Below are 23,533 nucleotides of genomic sequence, written 5' to 3'. Positions count from 1 at the left end.
CGACAACTTTTGTGAAAGTCCTCTGGAGAACCAAACGGTTATCACTGTAAATCACTGCCTTATCAAAAGTGTAGGGAAAAAAACATATTATTAAGTTATATGTACAGTTGGATAGATAGATAGATAGATAGATAGATAGATAGATAGATAGATAGATAGATAGATAGATAGATAAATAGATTGATCTGTAGATAGATAGATCTATAGATAGGTACATAGATCTATAGATAGATAGATAGATAGATGATAGATAGATAGATAAATTGATTGATCTGTAGATAGATAGATCTATAGATAGGTACATAGATCTATAGATAGATAGATAGATTGATTGATTGATCTATAGATAGATTGATTGATTGATCTATAGATAAATTCATCTATAGATATATCTGTAGATAGATAGATCTATAGATAGATCTATAGTTAGGTACATAGATCTATAGATAGATCTATAGATTGATTGATTGATCTATAGATAGATTGATTGATTGATCTATAGATAAATTCATCTATAGATATATCTGTAGATAGATAGATCTATAGATAGGTACATAGATCTATAGATAGATAGATAGATTGATTGATTGATCTATAGATAGATTGATTGATTGATCTATAGATAAATTCATCTATAGATATATCTGTAGATAGATAGATCTATAGATAGATCTATAGATAGGTACATAGATCTATAGATAGATAGATCTATATATAGATAGATAGATAGATAGATAGATAGATAGATAGATAGATAGATAGATAGATAGATAGATAGATAGATAGATAGATAGATAGATAGATAGATAGATAGATAGATAGATAGATAGATAGATAGATAGAGTGTAAAACTAAGGCATCCCATTCATGTATTTTTCATATATTTTCTCAGGAAGCTTTATTGTGAATTAACAATCCTTGCATTTTTTCCATTCACGGGTGTAACCCTGCCCCACTTGTTGCGTGTCCGAGTGCTAGAAGTCCGCCTCTCCCACAGTGTCGGTGTGTGTGTGTCAGTGTGTTTGTGTGTGTGTGTGTGTTGGAGCAGGGCAGCAGGCGCTCTCAGTTCTCTGCTCGCCTCTCACTGCTGGAAATGGCGATCCGGGCTGGCCAGCTCTGCTCTCCGCGTCTCCTGCTGGCGCTTTTGGCGCTGGCCGCCTGCGGACCGCAGACAGGGCTTTGCTGTCCGAGCCGCTGCTTGTGTTTCCGAACCACTGTGAGATGTATGCATCTGAACCTGGAAACGGTGCCGGCTGTTTCTCCGCAGACCACCATTCTGTGAGTAGCGTTTCATTGTCCCCCGCCTCCTCTCTCCTCACACTCACCACCGAACTAAACGGCAAATCTAGTTTTTACAGTAAAAAGGGAACATTTGGGATTTCATTCAAACAGATTAATAAGAGTTCCAGAGTCTTTGAAGTTAAAAGAAACTTTTGCATAGGTTGTAGGTATGAAAATCCAGGAGATCTTGGAGTAAATGTTAACAGAATGTCTTGAGACGTTTTAATCTCCTATTTGGAGTTAATGATGAAGAATAAAAGCTGCTAAAAAAAGCTTACCCAATAAAGCTAAATAAACATCAGCCAGCAGCAGTTCTTTTCTGCACATAATTAATGAACCAATCATGTAGAGCCCATTAACGCCTCCTTTAGGCTACTGACTTTAATTTTCTCAGCATGGATATCTGGAAAGTATAGATAGAAACTGTATGATGAGTGCTGCTGCTTTAGTTTACCCTCCTCAGATGAAAGGAAGGAAATTCTTCTACATCAACAAGCACTTGTGAATGGCTCCTCCTTGTCACGAGTCTAATTTCCTTTCTCAGGCTGTCTGGAGAAAAAGCTCAACATCTGCCCAATATCTCCAAATCTATCCCCTTTTGAATGCATTCTGTAAAAACTGACTCTATTAGTGCAATAAATGTGTATCTAGTGAGGGATGACATCATTGGTCAGTCTTTAGTAATGGACAGAGCATTGCTTGGATTCCAGTCCTGAGTTTGGATCACAGCTGAAGGGATTGTATCTTAAAGGGATGACCAGGGAGCAAACTGTGGTTTCCTACTGGCTTTAATGTCTGTGGGCTTTAAAGCTGCAGCCACATGTTAACCGCCCCCCCCCACTTTACTTGGCTGTCATGTCAGGACGTGACTTCCTATCCAGGCTTCTTTTAGTCTGCTATCTGAAATGTTCCATGGACAACCGACTGTCTCATCTAGAAGAGCTACAGCTCTCATTGTGAGACTTTGAGGAAGCCTTTTGTATTCTTAGCTACATTTTTAGAGTCAAGTTATGAGTTTAACACTTTGTAGTTAAAGGGGTCATACAATGCAAAGCAGAGTTTACGTTGCCATAGATGAATAACGATAGTTCAGTGGGTGAAATGGACGTACAGAGAAGTTCAAACCCCATCGACGCCTCCTTTCTCTGCAAATCTCACAATTCTAAACTTCCTCCATAAAACAGGTGAATTTAAATGAAGCTGCAAATTGACGTCAATTCGGGGATGTTGCCTTATTTGATACTGGCCTGTACTCTTTGCCCCGAAATTACATACAGACCAGCACACTGGTTCACTGGCCCAATGGAGGGTATGAAGTGTTGACTTCTGGGCCGCTGACTGGACTGGACTTAAGCAGACAGCCATGAGCCGCCCATCCTCAACCGGAGGAGGGGCCTGGGGGCCAGTAACAGACATACCAAGTCTCCTGGATGTTCCCTACTGTAGTCTACAAAAATCCCGGACGATTTTAAAATTGTCCCGGTCATTTTTTTAGGTATGAAAAGTAGGACAAAAAGAGGAGATCTGGTCACCCTACCATACCAACAATTTCAATGTTTTAGTGCGTGAGTGCTTGTTGCTATGATGCGTCTTTACTCAGCAGCTTCGCTTGTTGTAAACCAACCAATCAGCGCACAGCTCATCTAAATATTCATGAGCATACCATAAAAGGAAGAAAACCTCTCGTTTCATTCTAGGGCTTATAACCAGGCTTGCATTAGGGCTCATAGAACAGCAAATATGCCATTTTCAGCCCAACCAGTGTTACACACCCTATTCAGAGACCTTAAGAACCAGCACCAAATACCCTATAGAATCATTCTATCACCCCTTTAAAGTCGTAGCAACAACCCTTTTTTGATTTAATTGGTGGATTTATTCTATGGATAATGGGACTCATCTCCTTTTAAAAATTTTATATCTGTATGCTTTAAACTCTTCCTAAAACAAAAGGTTGTATCATATCTTTGCACCAATAATTAATAAAAACTGAATGTTTTTTGTGGTGAGAGCATTAAAGTCTACCTCCTCCCCTTTGCTTTTTATTTTGCATTGCTTCTGGCCTACATCATAATGATTAAGCTGGACTGTCTGTTTGAGGGGCGACAGAAGATTATGTTCCCTCTCAGTAATGCTGTAATGACAACACTGTATGCCTTCTCACAGATCTTTAAAAAGGGAATGAATGCATGGTTAGCCGGCTTGCTCTTTTTCTTGCCAGGATTTTTAAACCCTTTCTGTAACTTTGAATAACTCTTTAGAAATGTTAGGCATGAAAAATCTGTATGGGAATATTATGATTAGATAATGTTCATTATGTTTTAGATTTTTCGTGGGAAAATGAAATTTAAGTATGAGCTGTACAGTGTTTCAGTGGGTACCACCGCTGCTTTGCAGCAAGAAGGTTCTGGGTTTTATTCCCGGTCTGGGGTCTTTCTGCATGGAGTTTGCATGTTCTCCCTGTGCATGCGTGGGTTCTCTCTGGGTACTCCAGTGTCCTGTCAGAGCATACCTCCTCAGACCAGCATACCAGAATACCTGTTTATCCCTGAAATTTACCCCTTTAGTTTAACCCTTTAGTTTTGTACGAAAAATAGACTTTAAACTACCTCAAAGGACGTGTGTCCCTTTAGTCATGTACAAAAAAATGTTTTAATTAAGGTGAGATCACAATATGCTCCAAAAATCCCCCACCAAAAAGTAAGTAATTAAATAGTTTTTTTTATACATGACTAAAGGGATACACATTGGATAGGCTTTTCCTCTCTGCTCTGACTGCTGGTGATGTTTGCTGCACAAAACTACTGCGAGACTGAGTACATGTCAGTGCTTGGGAAATGGCACTGCTTACTGAGGATAGTAACTGAAGAACTGTTAAAGCTTTATGTGCAGCTGTCCAAGTCTACAGTAACAAAGAAAAAAGTAATTCAATTGTTGACTAGTTGTTTTTGATAAGAATGGCTAAAAGGAATCTGAGAAGTAACAGTTATTGAATCTATATAACCTTGAAGCCCAATTTTAGGCTAGGTAAGTGTCACAACATGTGACAACAAACCATGGAAGTGCTGACTAGGTGGACAGTATGTACAGAAGCCGAGAGCGGTCGTACTCAACTTTTTTTTCTCCTTTGCCTTCTTGAGATAATGACATAACTATCTCATTATCATGGTTAAACAATTAATTGTTTTCTCGAGATAACAAGATAATTATCTCGTTATCATGAGAAAACAGTTATTGATATCTAGAAATAAAAATATGATTTACTTGTATAAGTAACGAATGCGGCTGGCCAACAGCCCTGGATTCCCAGTCCATCCATGCCTGTGGTGGCTTAGTTGTGCAATGGCAGTACAGCATGTGTACTAATATTCATTTTTTAGGTTCCTTTTTCTTTTCACTCATTGCCAGGTCGTCATGGATGATTGGATTGCATGGAATACAGTAGAAACAAACCTGACTGTTTTTTAATGAAAAACACTGGGGCTCTTCAGAAAATACACCCGATGCTAAGGCAACGGAGGCATAGGTCTAATTGCTTATGAAATCATCAAACCAACAAAGTTGTCTCGTTACCCAAAAGTAAAAGATGGGATTATTTTTAGAATTACACATAGGCTGCCATGTTGTGGTATTGAAGGATGTAATCAGTTTTAACACACACCAATCATCTCGTTATGACAAGAAAACAGCTTTCGTTATCTTTAGATAATGAGAAAATGAACTCGTTTTCTCGAGAAAACCATAGTGAAAAAGTATCAGAGGGACACGACCGCTCTCGGCTTCCGCATGTTTAGCACTCAGATTGAGTTCTACACATCATTAATCAAGAATTGCTCCTATTGAATGTCTTCGCTGAAAGAATGGCTGTTCAGCAGAACCTTTTGAGCTGATTGAAAAGATGACAGCTAGTGCTCGTCTGCCAAAAGTTCTGTTTTAGCCAATCATGGTAACAGATGAAATGACAACAGGGATGCTATGAGAAAGCACAACATCTTAAGCTTTTACACTCTTGCTTTTGTGTTTTTAAAGGGGAAATCTTGGATTCTGACAAACAGATGTGATAGCAGCATTCACATCTACTTCCTCCTGCACTGCCATGTTTATTTTGGTTCAGCTATAGGGTTTCTTTCATCAAAGCTTTAGGTTCCACCTTAAACTATAACACTAGAAAGTGGCCAGTATGATTAATGGGTGAAGCAGAATTGAACATTATGTTTTTCTACACCATAGTTTCTTGATGTGGTTGAGTACAGATCCGAACTAGTTTATAGGATCAGTGTGTTGAAAAGCTTTAGAAAAAGATAAGTTTAAAATCATATAAACATTCCCTCGTCCACTTTCTGCAGGTCAGAGTAATTAAAAAAGATACAAGAGAATGTGATAATTTCCTCATTGCATACATGGTGCTGCACACTACCTGTAAACTGGCTTAAAACTGGTGCTTTATTTTACCCTCAATGGTCCATCTAGCTGTTTTGAAGTATTTAGATCCATAAAATACAAATCCAGTCATTGCTTGGACACCAAAGCATCCCGCATTGTTTTAACATGCACATCATATTAGGCATCACAGGATAGTTGTCTTTTGAGAAGAGCACTCCATAGACTGACTGCTTTCTTCATAATGTTGTTACATGATTTTTTTTTTTTTATGATGTTAATTTTTGTTTTAAATGTTAATCACAATGATGATCACATGATTTCACGAAAGCATTTTTGTTCAGTGTTATTTATGCCATGAGGATCTTACTCTGCCCCTATTGTAGGAGTTTCAATTGGGATTTGAAGTTGTTGTGCCATCATTTGAGATTAGCTATTCTGTTGTCCTAATTCTCACTGAATAAGGCCTTGATCTGCCAGACAGACATAGAGAGAGAGTCACGAAGAGTCAGAGGATTCTGTTTTGTTGGAATTTGCTGCAGTCAGATTGTCTAAGGAGGTCAGTCTCTGCAGCTTTATGGAATGCAAAGGCAGAAATCCCCACAGCTTTGTTCATTAGCTCACAGAAATAGGCCCCAAGATAGCTGCTGATGGGATCTCCACTTGCCCCAATCGAATGCATTTCTTTAGCAGAACAGCTGGCGGGCTTAGGGGAAGACATTTTTTTTGTCTTGTCAAAATTTGAAAGTTGAATAACAAAGTTTCTTTAGGTAAATTCCCATTTGCTCATTATAAGCTTGATTATTTTTGATTGTAATTTAGCAATTTATTGTCTTTTAAGAATTAGATCTCTCTGAATCCAAAACCAGAGTCCACTAAATGTTTATAGTTTCAAATTCTCTGGGATCCTCCCCAATTTTATTAGCATTATTAGGTCATCAATGCAAATGACTCAACTCAGTTCTTCAAACCACAGTCACAGCCACAAGGACATGAAATTCAGTATGTAGTCATGAAAGTTGCTTTAACAGCCATTTGTAAATGAATGGCGTCCTCTCGGGAGCTCAGTGAATTCCAGCGTGGTATCATGCATCCTGTTTTCTTTGCTGTTAACAGTAGGGTGACAGCAGACCAGCTGTTATTGTGAGAGGCCACCAAGAAAAACAGAGTCAACAGGTAGTGAGCTGTAAACACGTCAACACAATATAAAGAGGTTTTTAACATTTTGTCATAATCTACATTCCTCCAAATTCCATGTGGCCTTCAGATTCGGTCAAGAAGATTACCTTTACGGAATGGAGCATTACATACTATGTGGACTGAAGATTCATTTAAATTCAATTTAATTTATTTATATTGCGCCAATTCACAACACATGTCATCTTAAGGCACTTTACAGTTCACCGGATCATGCAGTCAAATTGATTCAATGTTTTCTATCTAAGGAAATGCAGTTAATTGCATCAACTCATTGACTCGAATGCAATCCCTCACACTAAGCATGCTTGTAGATCTGTCCAGGCTGTACCCGCCGCCTTGCACTATGACTGCTGGAGGTAGGCACCAGTCCCCCTGTGACCCATCAAAGATAAATCAATGCAGAAAACGGATAGATGATGAATAGTTTCAGTATTCTGCTTTTAAACTCAGCTAGATCGTTTTGCTCATCACCTCTCCTGATTTTAATATTGTCCTGTGGATCTGAGCCACTCCATTATGAGGAGAATTTGGCAAATCCTCTGTTGGTGAAAGTAGGTCTTCCACTTCAACAGTTGCATTACTACAGCATAGCTATCTGACTCTGCTGATGCAACATGCCTTGGGGTTCACTGGGTTCTGCAGATCTCCAGACCTCTTATTGTGCCGTTGTTCAAACATTAGATCATTTTTACTGTTACCACCCATTAAGTGAGTAACAGTTGCTTATTTGAGCAGAAAATTGTTACACACAATATGAAAATTCATAAACCATTTGTAAGAAAATAATGATACTATGATTTTGTCAGTTTAAGTTTGTACCAGCCGACTGCCATTCTTGTTCAATGCTCATTTTTCACTTAATAAAAGTCCTAATCAATCGCTAACATGTTTTTAAAGACAGGTTTACTTTTTTTTTAATAATTTTAAAAAGCAAGTTAAGTGGACATGGTTGGCTGCTCTTCAGTTTGGGCATCTTTTGATTCCATTTCCTAATTTTAAGTGGAAAGGTCATAATTTAAAGGAGACTCCTTCACTAATTAGACAGATTTATTTTGTCATTTTGTATACATGAGTGTAAACTAAAAGAAATTTCCATTTAGAACAGCTCTAGACGGCAGAGATGGCGTGCTGAGTGGAGCGGTTTTGTCGGTAGGCGAACTGGAACGGGTCGAATGTTGGCTGCAGACTGTAGACGATGTGGTCTTCAACCAGCCTTTCGAAGCACTTCATCATGATTGGAGTCAGTGCTACAGGCCGGTAATCATTGAGAGAGTTGAACTGAAGCGTCTTTGGTATAGGAATAATGGTGGCAGACTTGAAGCATGCTGGCACTTCGGATCGGTCCAGCTAGGTATTAAAGATGTCTGTGACCACACGAGCCAGCTGATCTGCACACTCCTTATATACCTGACCAGGTATGTTATCAGGCCCTGGGGCCTTCCTTGGGTTGACTTTCCTCAGAGTTTTCCTCACATCAGGTACATGTACGTCCAGGTTTAGTGCTGGAGTGCTGTTTAGTGCCTCAAACCTTCCAAAGAAGTTGTTCAGTTCATTTAGGAAGTCTGTGTTTTCTGTATCTAGGGGTGGGGTGTTGTTGTCCGTGATCATCCAAATGCCTTTCCACATCCTCCTGGTGTTGCTGGCATCATGGAAGAGATCCTGAATCTTCTGGCTGTGGTTTTGCTTCGCTGATCTGAGGGCACAGTTTAAGTTGGCACACGCTGTTCTCATTGCCTCTTTATCACCAGACTTGAAGGCTGAGTTCCGTGCTTTTAAAAATTTCCGAACCTCTCCATTTATCCAGGGTGGTTGATTGGCTTGGGTGGTGATATTCCTTTTGATGCTGACGTCCTCAATACATTAGTTAATGTAGGCTGACACAGTCATGGCATACTCATCAATATTTAATAAGTTGTCATATGTTGCTGCAGCTTGAAGATGTTCCAGTCAGAGCATTCAAAACAGCCTTGGAGTGTCTACATGGCCCCCTAAGACCACACTCGGACCTCTTTAACTGTTGGTTTAGCCCTGATCAGCTGGGGATTATATGCAGGGATAAGCTTGACTGAGAGATGATCTGATGACCCGAGGTGGGGGTGAGGGGCTGCTCTGAATGCATTTTTAGTTAGAGTAAACCAGGTCTGAAATGTTTTCGCCCCCAGTTGCAAAGTCCACATGTTGGTAAAAATGAGGGAGAACAGTCTTCAAGTTAGCCTGGTTAAAATCCCCTGCAATGATGAAAACACCCTCTGTGTATGCAGATTTGAGCTCAGAGATAGCCTGGTATAGAGTCTTCATGGCCTCTTTTGAATTAGCGCTGGGGGGCAAGTAAACACGTAAACAGTAGCAATGCTAACCACACTGAACTCTCTGGGCAGATAGAAAGGTCTGCAGTTAACAATCAAAAACTCGATGTCTGGAGAGCAAAAGCTGGCGACCGGTCTAGCGTTCTTGTCTTGTCTTGTTTGCATACACATTTTTGCAGATTCTTTTTTTTTTGGTATTCAATGGCCTCTCCTTGTTGGTGAAACTGGGAATTTAAATTTTTAAATTTAAAATCAGTACTTTAGTTACTTTACTTAGTAATAAGTTTGGAATCAGTTTGATTCCTATTGATTCTCAACTCTGTCTGCCCAACCTCAATATTCACCCACATCCACTTGACTTGAGACTAAACTACCTTAAAGGTATGGTGGAGGATGTTCTTTTTCCAGTTGGATCATCAAAATAAGAGGTTCTCCTAACTGTCAATCATTCTGGTAATATGTTTATGTAAGGCCGTCCTATGTGCTCTGTCATAGTGGAAAAATTGCAAATCTTTTTTCTGAAGTATGAGTGATGCAAACAGCAACTTTTAAACAGAGCATGCATGAGAGGAAATTAGCTTGTGCATGCTCTTGCATGCATTTTACTGGTGTTCCCTTTTAGGAGTGGTTACAGAGTTGTGCATGTGCATTTTTCTTTCTTTTCAAAAATTCGTGAAAAATCCTCCACTATACCTTTAACACAATAATGTTGTCATTTTATACTATTATATTTTGATTGTAGAATCCTCCATCACAAGGGGTCAAGTGTTGTAACAGAATACTAGATCAATGTTCTTTTAGGACCGCACAATCTTCCATTTTTGGAGGTGTCTGTGCTCTAACACACCTAGATGCTCAATTCCGATTTTTTGGTGAAATCCGATTTTATGTGTTCACATTTCCAAATATATGCAACTTGTATGTGATCTCCTGTGCAAACTGCATTCATACAGCTTAAGTGTCTCGCATACGCAGAAGAGGACGCAATGACATCACAAGCCAGCGTGCTTTGTGTTCACGGTAGTAAATATGGATGTAGTGCTGGAGCACATCTAGCAATCTTTCCAAACCTTAAAACCTCAATCTTTTCAAGATGGTTAAAAAAAAACTGCTCTCCACATTATCGTCCACCATGTTGTTTGTTTTTCTTGCTGCTTCTGTGTAGCAAGATGGAGAATAGTGACCTATGTTGGTTATAATGGCGTTCAGGTCGGATGACCTGATAGGTCTCACACAGGTTGCATTTGAAAGGATCAGGTTTGTATCGGATTCAGGACCACATAGCCAAGTGGCCTGGGTCGGATTGGAAAAAAAATTTATCTGTGCTGTTCAGACATCCATGAAAAGATCAGATCCAGGTCACATATGGGCCAAAAAATCGGATTCACGTCACTTCAGGTTGCGGTGTGATTGTAGCCACAGTCATGCCATCCACTCTTTCCTGAGAGGTGATTAACTATTGATATAAATTGGTTAAGTAGCTTATAACATGCAGGACAGTGGGCCCTGAGGACGAGGGTTGAGTGATTAAGACCATCTGGAAATCTTCAACTCCATTGCATGTGTGCATCCTCTTTAAAACATTCTCTTCTGAATGCCTGCTAACATAATTTTTTATGAGCAACAAAGTGGTACTTCATTAAAAAGTTTTAAAAAAGAAGAAGAAAAAAAATGGAACGTTGGCTGTTTATCAGCTTGAATTATGGGTGTATCTTCCTGTGTGGGTAATTGAGCCTTGTATACTGTTCATTTTCAGGCACTTTGTTTAGGCAAAGCCAGTAAAGGTCTGTCAACCCCTCCACAGGGTTGTAAGCATTGCTTTTTCGCTTGCCGTCAAAATCAATGAATGTGGGTAAACTGACCTCCTTAATGGCTCTTAAAAATGGAATCAAAATGTTGGAACTTTGTTAAAAGAACATCATAGAATTCCATTGTAATTTAATCTGTTGAATGACTTTAAAGTATTTTGTATACTAAATGTCCCTGATAGTTTATTCAGGGCTATGAGGTGAGTCATTTCCCCTCTAATTTCCACCTGATCCTAAACAAAGAAAAAGTAAGATTACAAACTTCCCTGGCAAAACGTTGCCTTTACTTGCCCTAACATTGCATTGTAAAATATTTTTAATTGCTTGGGGGGAAAAAAGAAATTTCAGATAGTTTTAGCTTGGATAAATCATTACAAAGTATATTTTCATCAAAGAAAAAATTCTCTTCAAATGACGAATGCTCTTTCAACATTCCACTCACGCATTGGCTTTGGCATTAGGTCATAGCTTACCAGAACCGTCTTTTAAGTAAACATTTCCTTTCCTTTAAATTAAATGCCAAACCAATAATGTCCAGTCTACCTTGCCTTATTTAGCATTCTATTCAAAGAATCAGAGCTGCATAAATATCATCGGTAAGAAGTGGTCTGAATGATAACCTAAAGTCTTACTATTTGCTCTTAGTAATGTTAGATTGTTATGTATGGAAAGGATTGTTTTTTTAAAGAAAATTAAAGGCACTGCAAGAATTACCCCTGCAGAAATCAGAACTGTTACCCATATGTGTTCAATGTATGATAGGTGCTGCCTGAGTCAGCATGTAGCCGACTTATCAGGCAGTTCATTTATCCCCTCCTCCTCATCCCTTAGGCCCAGAGGAGGCAGGACAGTGTCTGCCTCTGCATGTCTGGACAATGTGTCCTGCAACCACCACCACACAGAGAACTTTTCCCGAAGAGTATCAGATTTCTATGGAAGAACAGCTCATTCTAAGTGTTCTTGACTCTTTCTAATCAGCAGGCTGGTTTAAACTTCTGTGATAGTAATGTTTGTTGAATTTCTGAAGAAAAAAAACTGCTGTTAGTTTTATAATCTCCAAAGTGTTCCAGTTAATGTGGCTTAGGATGTCACAAGAATTAGGAACATTTGATTGGAATTTGAAGATAAAAAGTGTGATCATCCTAGTCTGTGATGCTGATATTGGTGTTGTATTTGAGTTTTAAATTGAGGATTGTTTTCCACCTTATACAACAGGAAAACTGTGTCCACAGAGTTTCAACAATTAAAGGAAGCATCTGGAACTGATCTAAATCCCTTCCATAAAGAACAATCGGAAGAGCTTGTATTGTATACATATATATATATATATATAGGAACACTTTGAAAACACATCAGATCTCAAGGGGAAAAAAATCTTGCTGTTTATTAATACTGATATCGACTGGGTGATGTGTTAGGATGCCACATCATTTGATGGAAATGAAAATGATCAACCTACAGAGGGCTGAATTCAAAGACACCCCAAAGATTACAGTGAAAAAACAATGCAGCAGGCTAGTCCATTTTTCTGAAATTTCGTTGCAGCAACTCAAAATGCTATTCAGTAATTTGTATGGCCCCCCCGTGCGTGTATGCATGCCTGACAATTCGGGGCATGCTCCTAATGAAACGAAGGATGGCGTTCTGGGGTATCTCCTCCCAGATCTGGACCAGGGCATCATTGAGCTCCTGGACAGTCTGAGGTGCAACCTGGCATTGTCGGATGGATAGAAACATAATGCCCCAGACGTGTTCTATTGGATTTAGGTCAGGCGAGCGTGGGGGGCCAATCAATGGTATCAATTCCTTCATCCTCCCGGAACTGCCTGCATACTCTTGCAACATGAGGCCGGGCATTGTCGTGCACCAGGAGGAACCCAAGACCCACTGCACCAGCATAGGGTCTGACAATGGGTGCAAGGATTTCATCCCGATACCTAATGGCAGTCAGGGTGCCTGTATAGGTCTGTGCGTCCCTCCATGGATATGGTTCCCCAGGACATCACTGACCCACAAGCAAACAGGTCATGCTGAACGATGTTACAGGCAGCATAACGTTCTCTCTACATGGCTTCTCCAGACCCTTTCATGTTTTTCACATGAGCTCAGGGTGAACCTGCTCTCATTTGTGAAAAGCACAGGGCGCCAGAATAATGAATATATATATGTGTGTATATAGGGCTGGGCGATAATTCAATAACGATATATATCGATCGATAGACTTGTGGCGCAATAGAAAAAAAGAGAGTCGATAAAAGTTCGATAAAAAAGAAACGCAGTTTTCCTTCCTTCTCATTGTAGCCTAGCATGTAGGTTTATGCTAGTCACTACTTCCTCCCATCCAATCACAATCGCGGACCCAGGCACGCCGTCACAAAGCGCCGACCTCTCAAACCACAACACAGAGCACATGAAGATGTCGCAGCAAGGAGAGGCGGAGGAAATTGTTCCAAAGAAGGGTTTTTGTAGTTCGCCAGTTTGGCAGTATTTCGGTCATGGCAAGTCAGACAAAAAACAAACCACAGTCATCTGTAAAATGTGTCGGGAACCAGTGAAAACGAAGTCTGATAACACAACCAACTTTTTTTTTTTTTTATCATCTCAGCCGCTCACACCCGCAGGAGTACGAGCTGTGTAGGCCCCGGCACGGCTCTCCTCCGAGGTATATATATATATATATATATATATATATATACATTCGTCCATAGCAATTATATCTGATATCTTCTCAGACATTAGGAATTGCATTAGCAGTTTCTACCAAGTTACCGGCTGATATACGTCTGATATAAAGAGTTCTTAGATTTAAGTTATGTACCTGCTAAGTGCACACCCAGCTGGCTGCTACAGTACACCTCTGTTTTTCTCCAGATGTTAAGTATACATGTCCACAATGGATAGTCTCAGCACTGAAAAGCATTATTAAACTTTATCTAATAATCTTTTTTTGGCTTTAGGAACTTCAAAACAAATATCTTCTCTGTTAAACAATAATTTTATTATGGACAGGGCCTGAATCCCTTTTAACATCTCAAACTGATAGATTTTTGGAAAAACAAAATCATCAGACAGGAATGTGACTGAACTAATTAACATGATTATCAAATGTCTCAAAATCATGGAAGCAGATAAAAAATTCTATCACCCAGAAATAGCAGGTCAGTACTGATGTTGGTACATATCAGTAGAGTTAGTATTAAATTTTATTTAATCTGATGTGGTATAGTATTTGCTGTTAGATAGTTATGTAAGACTTTTTCATCAACACTAAAATTAAAAACAAGCTGGTTAAGTAGCACATGTTTCATACTTGTTGACATGTTGGTTTCTATTTAGTTAATGAAAAACATGGAACATTTAAACTAATAAGCAAACTTTGAATGACTTTTAGCAAAAACTGTGCATCATTTTGTTTTTGCATAATTTGGGGGAAAAAGGCATATATATATAAACCTTTTTTCCTGACCTGAAAACATGTTTATCTGAAGCCTAGAATGGCTTTAATGTCTTGACAGTTTTGCAAGCTAGGAAGTTATGTCTCTCTGAACCAGGCAGAGAATGTTTACAATGAAAAGTCAGCACTTCGAGGCAGCCTGAACTTTTACCGAATGATTTGAGCTTTCTAGAGAAAACACCCAGGTTTGGAAACTTTAAGTAGTTCCTCTGATCCATGGTGTAATTCTGGTTTAGTCCATTTTGTGTAGACATTGTAAATTCCTTTGAAAAACATATTCTTTTAATCAAAACAAATATTTAGTTTAACTGTGAGCTTTTATACCTGGTATGTAAAGCAGAACCGTAATTTTTTGACATTCATCCATTGGATTTTCATCATTTCACTAAGCAAACAATTATTTACAAGTGAAAACATTTCAGACTGTTTTCAAACATGTTAAGGAAGCTATTGCCCCCTGAAACTGTTTATGCCTCTGAGCTTCCTGGAGCAATCTACTTGGTTTAACCACTCTTAACTCAAGGCTTGTTAAATCTATAAAAACAGGAGTAAAAAGTTTAACAGAATTTGTTCCAGATCAGATCGGTTCAGGAAAGAGAAATTTCAGCGAGTTGGCACTGTTTGGGCTAAAGTCATGAGCACGGTCAATACTTGCAGCTGGCGTGTAGGTATCCATGGACACTGGTTTAATTTTTTGTCATGTAGTCAAAAGAAAGAACAGTCAGAGATCAAGATACTTTTGAAATAACATCTAGAACAGAAAAAGAATAGAAAGTTTAACTAAACTCCTCTAAAGGGGACACTTGCATTCATTTCACTCCATCAAAGCTCCGTGGCGTTGTTATTACATCAAATGTGGAATATTTGGGTCTGTCTGACTTCGTCAAATTAGAGTTTCACTGTTTATATTTCATATATTTTTTTATTTGTTGTACAAGAGATGGAGAGTATGATGAAGGAATGGCAGACATGGTCTGAAGAAGTACAGTACAGGTGTGTCTGTACTTAAAGGGTCCTTAGCAGAACGTTGTCATGTTGGCATCTACATCCGTCTCTACTGGTCTTAGGTAGAATGTTTTGTGGTAAAGTTGATGTTTGGACAGTCAGAGTTGTACAAACATTGTATGTTGCCTCAGGTTTTAGAGGATTATTTGCGACCATGAACTGAAGTTAAGAACGTTGGTTGAATCTGACGTGTCGCGTTCATAAAAGCCCATTGTAGGAGAAACTACTAGAAAGTTGTTGCATTAGGCCCAATGTATTTTGTAAAGATAGGAACAAATTGGTTATTGCCCAGTCACACATTTAAATCAGACAAAAAGCTGAGTATCGGCACAAACATCGTGAAAAGGGTGATGAGATGTGCTTGCTCTGCAGCCACTGAGACAACTGAAACTCCTCTGTGTATGAAGGTATTTGTCAGCATCTGCAAATGAAGTTCTATTTATTTCAAAATGGCTTGTCATATGTTGATAGTTTTGCTTTTTTCCATATTGGTTCTGTTTGTTTGCTTTTTGCCAGATGTTTTCTAGTTTGTTTCTCTTTATTATTTCTTATTATTTTTTCTTTAGTCTTGCTAACTATTATTTCGGATTATTGAGAAATTCACCTAGGCTACGTTCACACTGCAGGCCTTGATGCTCAATTCTGATTTTTTGTGAAATACGATTTTTTCGCGTTGCCGTTCATATTTCCAAATATATGCGACTTGTATGTGATCTCCTGTGCGAATTGCAGTCATACAACGCAAGTGTCCCGCATGGGCAGTAGAGGCGCAATGATGTTACAGGCCAGTGTGCTCTTGTTTTCCGGAAGTAAACATGGATGGTAGTGCCGGCACGCATCTAGCGGTCTTTTCAACCATAAAAACATAATCTTTTCAATATGTTTTAAATATAAATACTGCTCCCCGCATCATCATCTGCCATGGTTGTTGTTTTTCTTGCCGCTTCTGCGTAGCAAGATGCAGAACAGTGACCTTGTCAGCTATTAATGATGTTCAGGTCGGATTAATCCGACCTGGCCGTTCACACACAGGTCGCATTTGAAAAGATCAGATTCGTATCGGATTCAGGACCACATAGCCAAGTGGCCTGGGTTGGATTGGAAAATTTCACATATGGTAAGGAGCAAGTCAATGGCCTCTCAATAATAACGTGTTATGTAATTTTTTGTAAAACTAAGTATGATTAGAGGCATGTCAGGCTCTGTTATCTTTTTGCAGATTAATTTAATTAGGTGGAAACAGGAGACAGATTCTAAAGCCGGCCGACCGCCTTTAACCAACCCCTGTGCTCTTTATCTTTTTGGCCAAACGTTATTGAAATCCAACCTGAAGATTAAAGCTTAACAAAGAAATTCTTGTGAGATGAGCATCCTGTAATACTTTGGCAGTTGTTGGGTATCACCCTCTTTTAACATCATAAGGATTTAATGTCTCAGCTGTAAAATAACCTCCATGACTGACTGATTCTTTCTCTTCTTTCAGAGACCTGAGATTCAACAAAATCAAGGATTTACAGCCAGGCTCATTCAGGCGATTAACAAACCTCAACACACTGTAAGTCATTCTCTCTTTGTGTGAAGCAGAATAATCCTTCAGCTGTTCTGCTTGGGCTTCATAAATGGGGTTTAGCATTTTAATCTTAGTGGAATCCATTGGTTTTTACCCCTATCTGTACATTTTTATCTATCTCAGACTAATGCAGCCTTTGATAATAGTAACTATGTACTTTTACCCGTAAGCTTAACTACATAGAATATAAGAAATGCCATATTAGGGTACCCTTTTTTTTATAATCTTTTCATTTTTCAAAAATATGGAAAATGGGTTGAGCTGCTTTTTAAATAAATATATAAAAAGAAAATAAAGCTTCGACTGCAAACTTTAAACATGCTTTTCTTTCCATGTGTACTATTTAAAATAACTATAGAAATATTAATTTCCACAACATGTTATCAATTTTACACACCTAAAACAAATCATAGAAGATTAGTGAACTATACATATGTGAAATTCTGTGGAGCTGAGCGTTCTATACTTTGAATATTGATCACATGAATATTAAAAATTTGCAAAAAGCCAAAAAACCACCAAAAAAACTGCCAGTATTTAGAAAGTAGAGGTAAGGTAGCAGCGTGGGTTTGCTTAGGAACCATAGGGACATGTCACTACCAAAATTTTAGACCGGCCTACTTGTCCCTACCAACAATTTGATGTGAATAACATGTTTATAACATGTTATGACAGACGAAAACATTTTTTTTTTTTATCTAAAATGCAAAATATTTTTATTTAATTTTATTTTTTTACAATTTTGGTATAATTCCCGCTCTAAGTGGGTCTCTTTGTCAGCTGAAGGCATGTTTTAGAGTTTCTTTACTTTAGTTAATGATTAATCGATTACTAAATTAGTTTACATTAATTCACGATTGATCTGAGCAATTCGATTAATTCTAGTAATCACGATTAATCTAAAGAATTGTTTCAGCCCTAGATAAAATAGATGAAGTTGGTTAAACAAAGTAACTACAGCCCAGATGTACAACTTCTATAGTGAAGTTAATATTTTAAATGCTCAGTGTCAGTTCCTTTTCTAGTTCCCGTACTCATGTAAATATAGTAAATGTATTTGGCTTCCCTTTAATCTATTACATGACACAGAGAGAGCATATAAAAGATAAGAGTGGGTTTTACCTCTTTACAATTCTATATCTTCAAAAGAAAATACAGGATAAATCCACATATAATAGACATATTTAGACAAAAATTTCATAAATATTGCAAGAAATGCTGCTTTTGTCTTTAAACGAAATACACCCTGAGTTTCACGTCAAGCTTAAAAAAACGAGCATGCATATTTTTGCATAGGACCAATGACATCAGACCAATAGTGTCCATGCCAAAGTTGAATTCAAACCTACATACTTGCCTGCTGGTATGTGCAGATCTATTTTGACTTGTTAAATATTAACTGACGGGTATTAAAAGGTTTTTGTTTTGAACATGACTGCAAAGAGGGGCTGGTAAAAGCAAAGGGATGTTTGCAACAAAAAGGTCCTAGTCTTACAACATAATAGGTTACAGCTGTTCCTCTAAACTCTTGAATGTTCCTGGGAAGCATTGAAGCCATAATTCAGAGGTAAAGAATATAATTTCATCATACACCAGCCATGGTTAGTTCCCGCTCATAAGAATCTCACAAACGAGATAACATAAAGACCTATATAAATAATTTTTTATGTTCTTACTAGGGATGAAAGAGTTGATCATATTCATTGTGATTAATCAATTATTAAAATAATTGTCTAATAATTAAGTAATTGATTGATTTAATGTTAGTATAGAGACTCTGAAACATGCCTTTAGTTGAAAGAGCAACAACTAGTTTTTATACCAAAATAAAAAATAGAAGCATTTTGTTTTCAAGATAAAAAACTTTTTTGTTCATTAATATGTTCTATCCAGAAGTTAGACTCAGACAACTTTTACTGTTGAGATTGATGAAATTTCGTGTTGTACAGCTTTCAGACAGTAAATGAGCAGCAGCTTTAGCAGTGAAATGAACATTTCCATTCCATAAAGTGCAGAAATTATCAAATATAAACACTGTGGGAGAAAAAAAACATGGTGCAAAATGCAACGATATGTTGTGTTTTAGCTTAACTTGGTTTAAGTACTGTGTAAAATTTTCATTAAAGAGCCTTTTGCCATCTGATTATTAATCAAAACAAGAATCAATATATTAATCATTTAGCAAAATAGTTGTCAGTTGCTGACCTAACAATCACCAACAATAGTCTCTTCATATTCATGGTGCAAGACTCCATTATTAAAAACGAATAAAAATACACATGGAAGCTTGTTTACTTGTTAACTTGTTCTGTCCTTTTTTCACAGTCTCCTTAACAACAATAATATACGGCGAATTCCCAGGGGAGCATTTGAAGAACTAGAAAACTTAAAGTATCTGTAAGTTGGGTTTTTTAAATTTATTTTTGTTTTGTTTACTGTTTCTGTTTATGAGGCAGGTTAATCTCTGATCTTAAATTACACAAAACTTTCTTTAAGTGTTTTCTCTCTCCCTTCTTAAAACTAGTTTTTTTCTGTCTGTTTTTGAAAGAGGGGATTGTTATGAATGAGGCAGAGTCATTTGGACATTTTGGTCATAGCCAAAATAAATTCCTTCACTAAGAACTCAATGATATAAATGGTGAGAGGAGAAACTTTATGAAGAGAGTATGTTTAAAATGCAGTAACTAGAAAACTAAAAAAAAAATTGTCTGTACCGGTTGGAGACATCAGGTTTAACCCAAAAAAATGACTAATTTCAGTAGGTGTTTCTACACTAGCCTTCGGCCCACCCTGTTTATGACAAAACATGTTACTAGTGAACAGGACAGTTTCGAATATGAGTTTTTAATTAAACGTATATGTTAATAACAATACTTAAACACCAACTGCGGAAAAATAACAGATATTTTTTGCTCCCAAGTTGAATCCCAATTAAGTCCTTGGTTGCTCCAAAGCTGACAAAACATATAGTAACAAAAAAAAAGCCACAACTCTAAAACAAAGCTTATCAAAAGTTGAGATTATAGCAAGTTTGACTTTTATACCAAGATTGAATTAACACATGTAATATTGTTAATGTTTCAGATACAAAAAATGTACCAATGTCAGTCTTAGGGCCCTGTCACACTTTGCCGATTTAGACAAAATCTCCTAAAACACTGGCATACGCTGAACTTTCTATGTATTTTTTTTTTTTCAATTTTGGGGCGTATACAAAGAGTATTCATAATGAGTCCAGAACGTATGTCCAACGAGAGACTAACTTATGCATAACGCACGGCAGCGTTAGGCACATGATATTAAAAGATTTATTTGATCATAGTATTAACCTACAGTAGCTGCTGTTTACTGCCCGCCAAAAAGTAAAAAATAAATAAGTAAATAAATAAACAAAAAGGAAAAGGAAAAACAAAAAAAGAAGGTTTGCAGTCGCAGCAGATTCAGCCTCACGTCTCCTTGGAAATTTGGAGAAGTTACTTATAGGTTTTATTCGTTGGACATAAGTTCTGGACTTAATAATGCGCTATGTATACACCCAAAATTGAAAAAACAAAACATCGAAAGTTTAGCGTATGCCAGCGTTTTAGGAGATTCTGGGACGTCGGGCATACGCTGGTTAAATCGTCATGGTGTGATAGGGCCCTCAGTGGTCGTCTGAAACACATCAAATATGTTGTATACATTGCAGATAAGTTCTTGACAAGTTAAGCATAAGTTATGCACAAGTTACTCATAGGTTTTGGATAAGGTAGACACCACGACGTATGGGTAACTTACACTTAATGTATGTAAACGATCAAATAACTTATCTGTTACTTATGTCCCACGTTTGACCATATGCTGGCATACGTACTCCGGAAATTTTTGGGGCATGCTCAGAATTTCTCACTGACGCATGTTGATGTGTGCCAGCATGTTTCAGCGTGTTAATAACTTATACGAAACGTACCCATAACTTATCCAACATATGCCAGCATTTTTGCCTCTGCTTCACCTCTCCCAAATTGTTGGTGATCGCAGACAGTGCTGCAGACAGGAGGCCTCTGATTGGTCAAATCTACTTCTGCTCTACACTATCTGTATTTCCTGTTTGGTACCTTACCGGCTTGTTTTGTTTGTATGACCGCCATTGTGGAAAACAACTCGTGATGTTGGACAAGCTAGAAGAACGAGGTGCGCGAGAACGCTGGGACCCTTTTTCCACCTGGATCCCCGCTCTTTTTCGCCCTTATGTCCCTCCGTTTTCGCACAAACTTGCCCCCACCACCTCTGCCGTATCTAGACCCACAGCTAGTTCGTGATTGTCCCTGTTGCGTTGTGGCGTGGAATAACATAGAGCAGATCACGCTTCAATATTGGGCATGAATCAAAAATAGCTGCGACAAGGTCAATGCAACACACCGTTGCAGGGAGTATAACCAGCCCTTTAGTGCCAATTTACTGACCGTGACTGCATACCTTAAAAGCTGATTTCTGCCTTGTTTTGAGCAACAAAGACAAATAAGTTTCTTTGGAAAAATTAAGCGCTCTAACCATTAAAATAGTCAATTTGTGAAAGGCTCTACAGAAGGTTACTCTGCCTCTGATAGGAGACATACTGGAACAAAAGGTTTGTGTCTGTTTCATGATCAGTGAAAGCTGAGTTGTTTTTGAGGTGAAAACCTCTTCAGAGGACTGTGTCCCAAACAAATACATTTAGGCTAGTCTCTCTTTATCAAAACATCTTTCAAGTAACATTTAAGAATAGCATTCTTTTTAACCTAAGCTTATTTTTGGAGAGGGGATTTCTTTCTGTAATAAACTGCAAGGTCCTCAAATGTTTTTCGTCCAAGTGCGTTTTAGTGTGAACGGAACTTTTAATCAAAAATGATTGTGTTTTGTTGTAGTTTTTTTTTTTTTTCTTAAAAGCTCAAAAAGAACAAAAATATACAGATTTTATGCTTACAGCAAAATCATGTTTACTAGAAAGAGTATATCCTAAGTAAGAGTATCCTAAGCAGACTGCAATAAGATCTACATCCACACTATGGTTCTTTCAACGTTGACCTTTGACCTACAACAGCTGCAATTAGATGCACTTACTGTTTCCCAACAGTCTGTTACTCCAACTGAACAACTGGGAGGAACAAAAAGAGGCTGAAACGAAGAGACATTCAGCTTCTCTGTTTTCCTCCCCAAGCCTTCACATTAGTGATGGTCCTCCCCCATGTTTGTAATTAAACCCCACAGCTGTTTTAGTCACTTTAATTAGAGAGCCCCTCCCCCATCAAAGCCCAGCTGATCTAAGGGCTGTAAAACTGCAGGAACGTTTGTGATCATGTTGAAGTTATCTATTTAGCTCTTCCTGCTGCTCAGATCCTAAAGCTTGAGGTTCGATTTTGTTTCCCATCTAAGTTTGTCACTTTCTTCAGAGTTTTCTATACTATGCAATCTGGGATGTAGTTAAGGGCAAGCTGCTTGACTCTATAGCAACCAACTTTACAAAGAGTGGAAAACATTGGGGGAGAATTTGCTTGTTTCCTTCAGCAGATGCTGCTTCTTATTAGAGAATTAAGTTTTTTCTTGCTGTTCTGTTTTCAGCAGGATCCTGTGTCTCACATTTGAACCTTTGTTTGATGTTCTATTTTTAATCTTTTAAAAGTGAAAAAATGAAAAGTTATTTCTTCTAAATCTGTTTAGAAAAACAGTGGCTTCACTGTTTTATCTGGTTTTATAAAAACCTGTTGTGGGGAGTGGCGGCCGACTGGTTAGGGCATAGAGAGTGGAATCCTGAGGTTCTGAGTTCGAGCCCCACTCCCACACACTGCCACTCTTGGTCCCTGAGCAAAGATCCTTAACCCCACACTGCCTCCCGGGCGCTGCACAATGGCAGCCCACTGCTCCCCAAGGGGATGGGTTAAATGCAGAGAGTTCATATTGTTGCTCCGTACTTATGACAGTGTGATGACATTAAACATCTAGAAGAATGAAAAGAAAAGGAACTTTCTAATTTAGTCTAAAATTTCAAAGGTTAAGTTAAAGCAGCTTTGAGCTCCTCTCTCGTTTTTATAACATGCTTCTTTAAGCCTTTCGAAGTCAACTATAGGCAGATATGAGTTAAAAAAACTACCTTCAGTGCTACAGAGTATGAATTTATTCCTCAAATATTAGTTGTTTTCTTCCAACCTAGAAGAAAAACCCTTTCCTTGAAAGGGAAGACCTTTCAAGACCAAAAAAAAAAAAACTAAGCAGGAATCCTTGCTCTCTGCCTTCCAACACCTGTCTCTGATTAAACAAAGTCAGTGTTTGTTTACAGTGTAGGCACAGGGTTGCCAAGGTAGATGCTTCCTGCAGGAAGCGGGTTGACCCTTTCTATAGAGGATGGTGATGGCCACTCGTTTTCACAGGACAGGGAGGAGCTGATGCTCAGAGCTCAGAATGCATTAGGATTACTTAGGCAGGCATGAATCAAGTAAAACACCACTGTGTGCATGATTTAATTAAATGAATACAACTCTAGCATTCAGTTTAAAAGCTAAAAAAAGATCTT

The 23,533-nt window shown here is 38.2% G+C and overlaps 1 protein-coding gene across 1 annotated transcript in view; it reads left to right on the top strand.

Moving 5' to 3' along the window:
* Positions 1–1,021: 1,021 nt before the first annotated feature.
* The window catches only part of LOC119788397 (peroxidasin), a 68,863-nt gene continuing 46,351 nt past the window's right edge, over positions 1,022–23,533 (top strand). The window contains 3 exon segments of the mRNA XM_038292712.1: positions 1,022–1,278; positions 16,918–16,989; positions 19,330–19,401. Coding sequence (XP_038148640.1) covers positions 1,094–1,278; positions 16,918–16,989; positions 19,330–19,401 — 329 coding nt within the window. The 5' untranslated portion in view covers positions 1,022–1,093.

This window comes from Cyprinodon tularosa, unplaced genomic scaffold (assembly GCF_016077235.1).
Source record: "Cyprinodon tularosa strain WSP-4 unplaced genomic scaffold, ASM1607723v1 ctg316, whole genome shotgun sequence".
Classification (NCBI taxonomy): domain Eukaryota; kingdom Metazoa; phylum Chordata; class Actinopteri; order Cyprinodontiformes; family Cyprinodontidae; genus Cyprinodon; species Cyprinodon tularosa.
The sequence above is the reverse complement of the archived record's forward strand: the minus strand, read 5'-3'. Positions and strand labels throughout refer to the sequence as shown.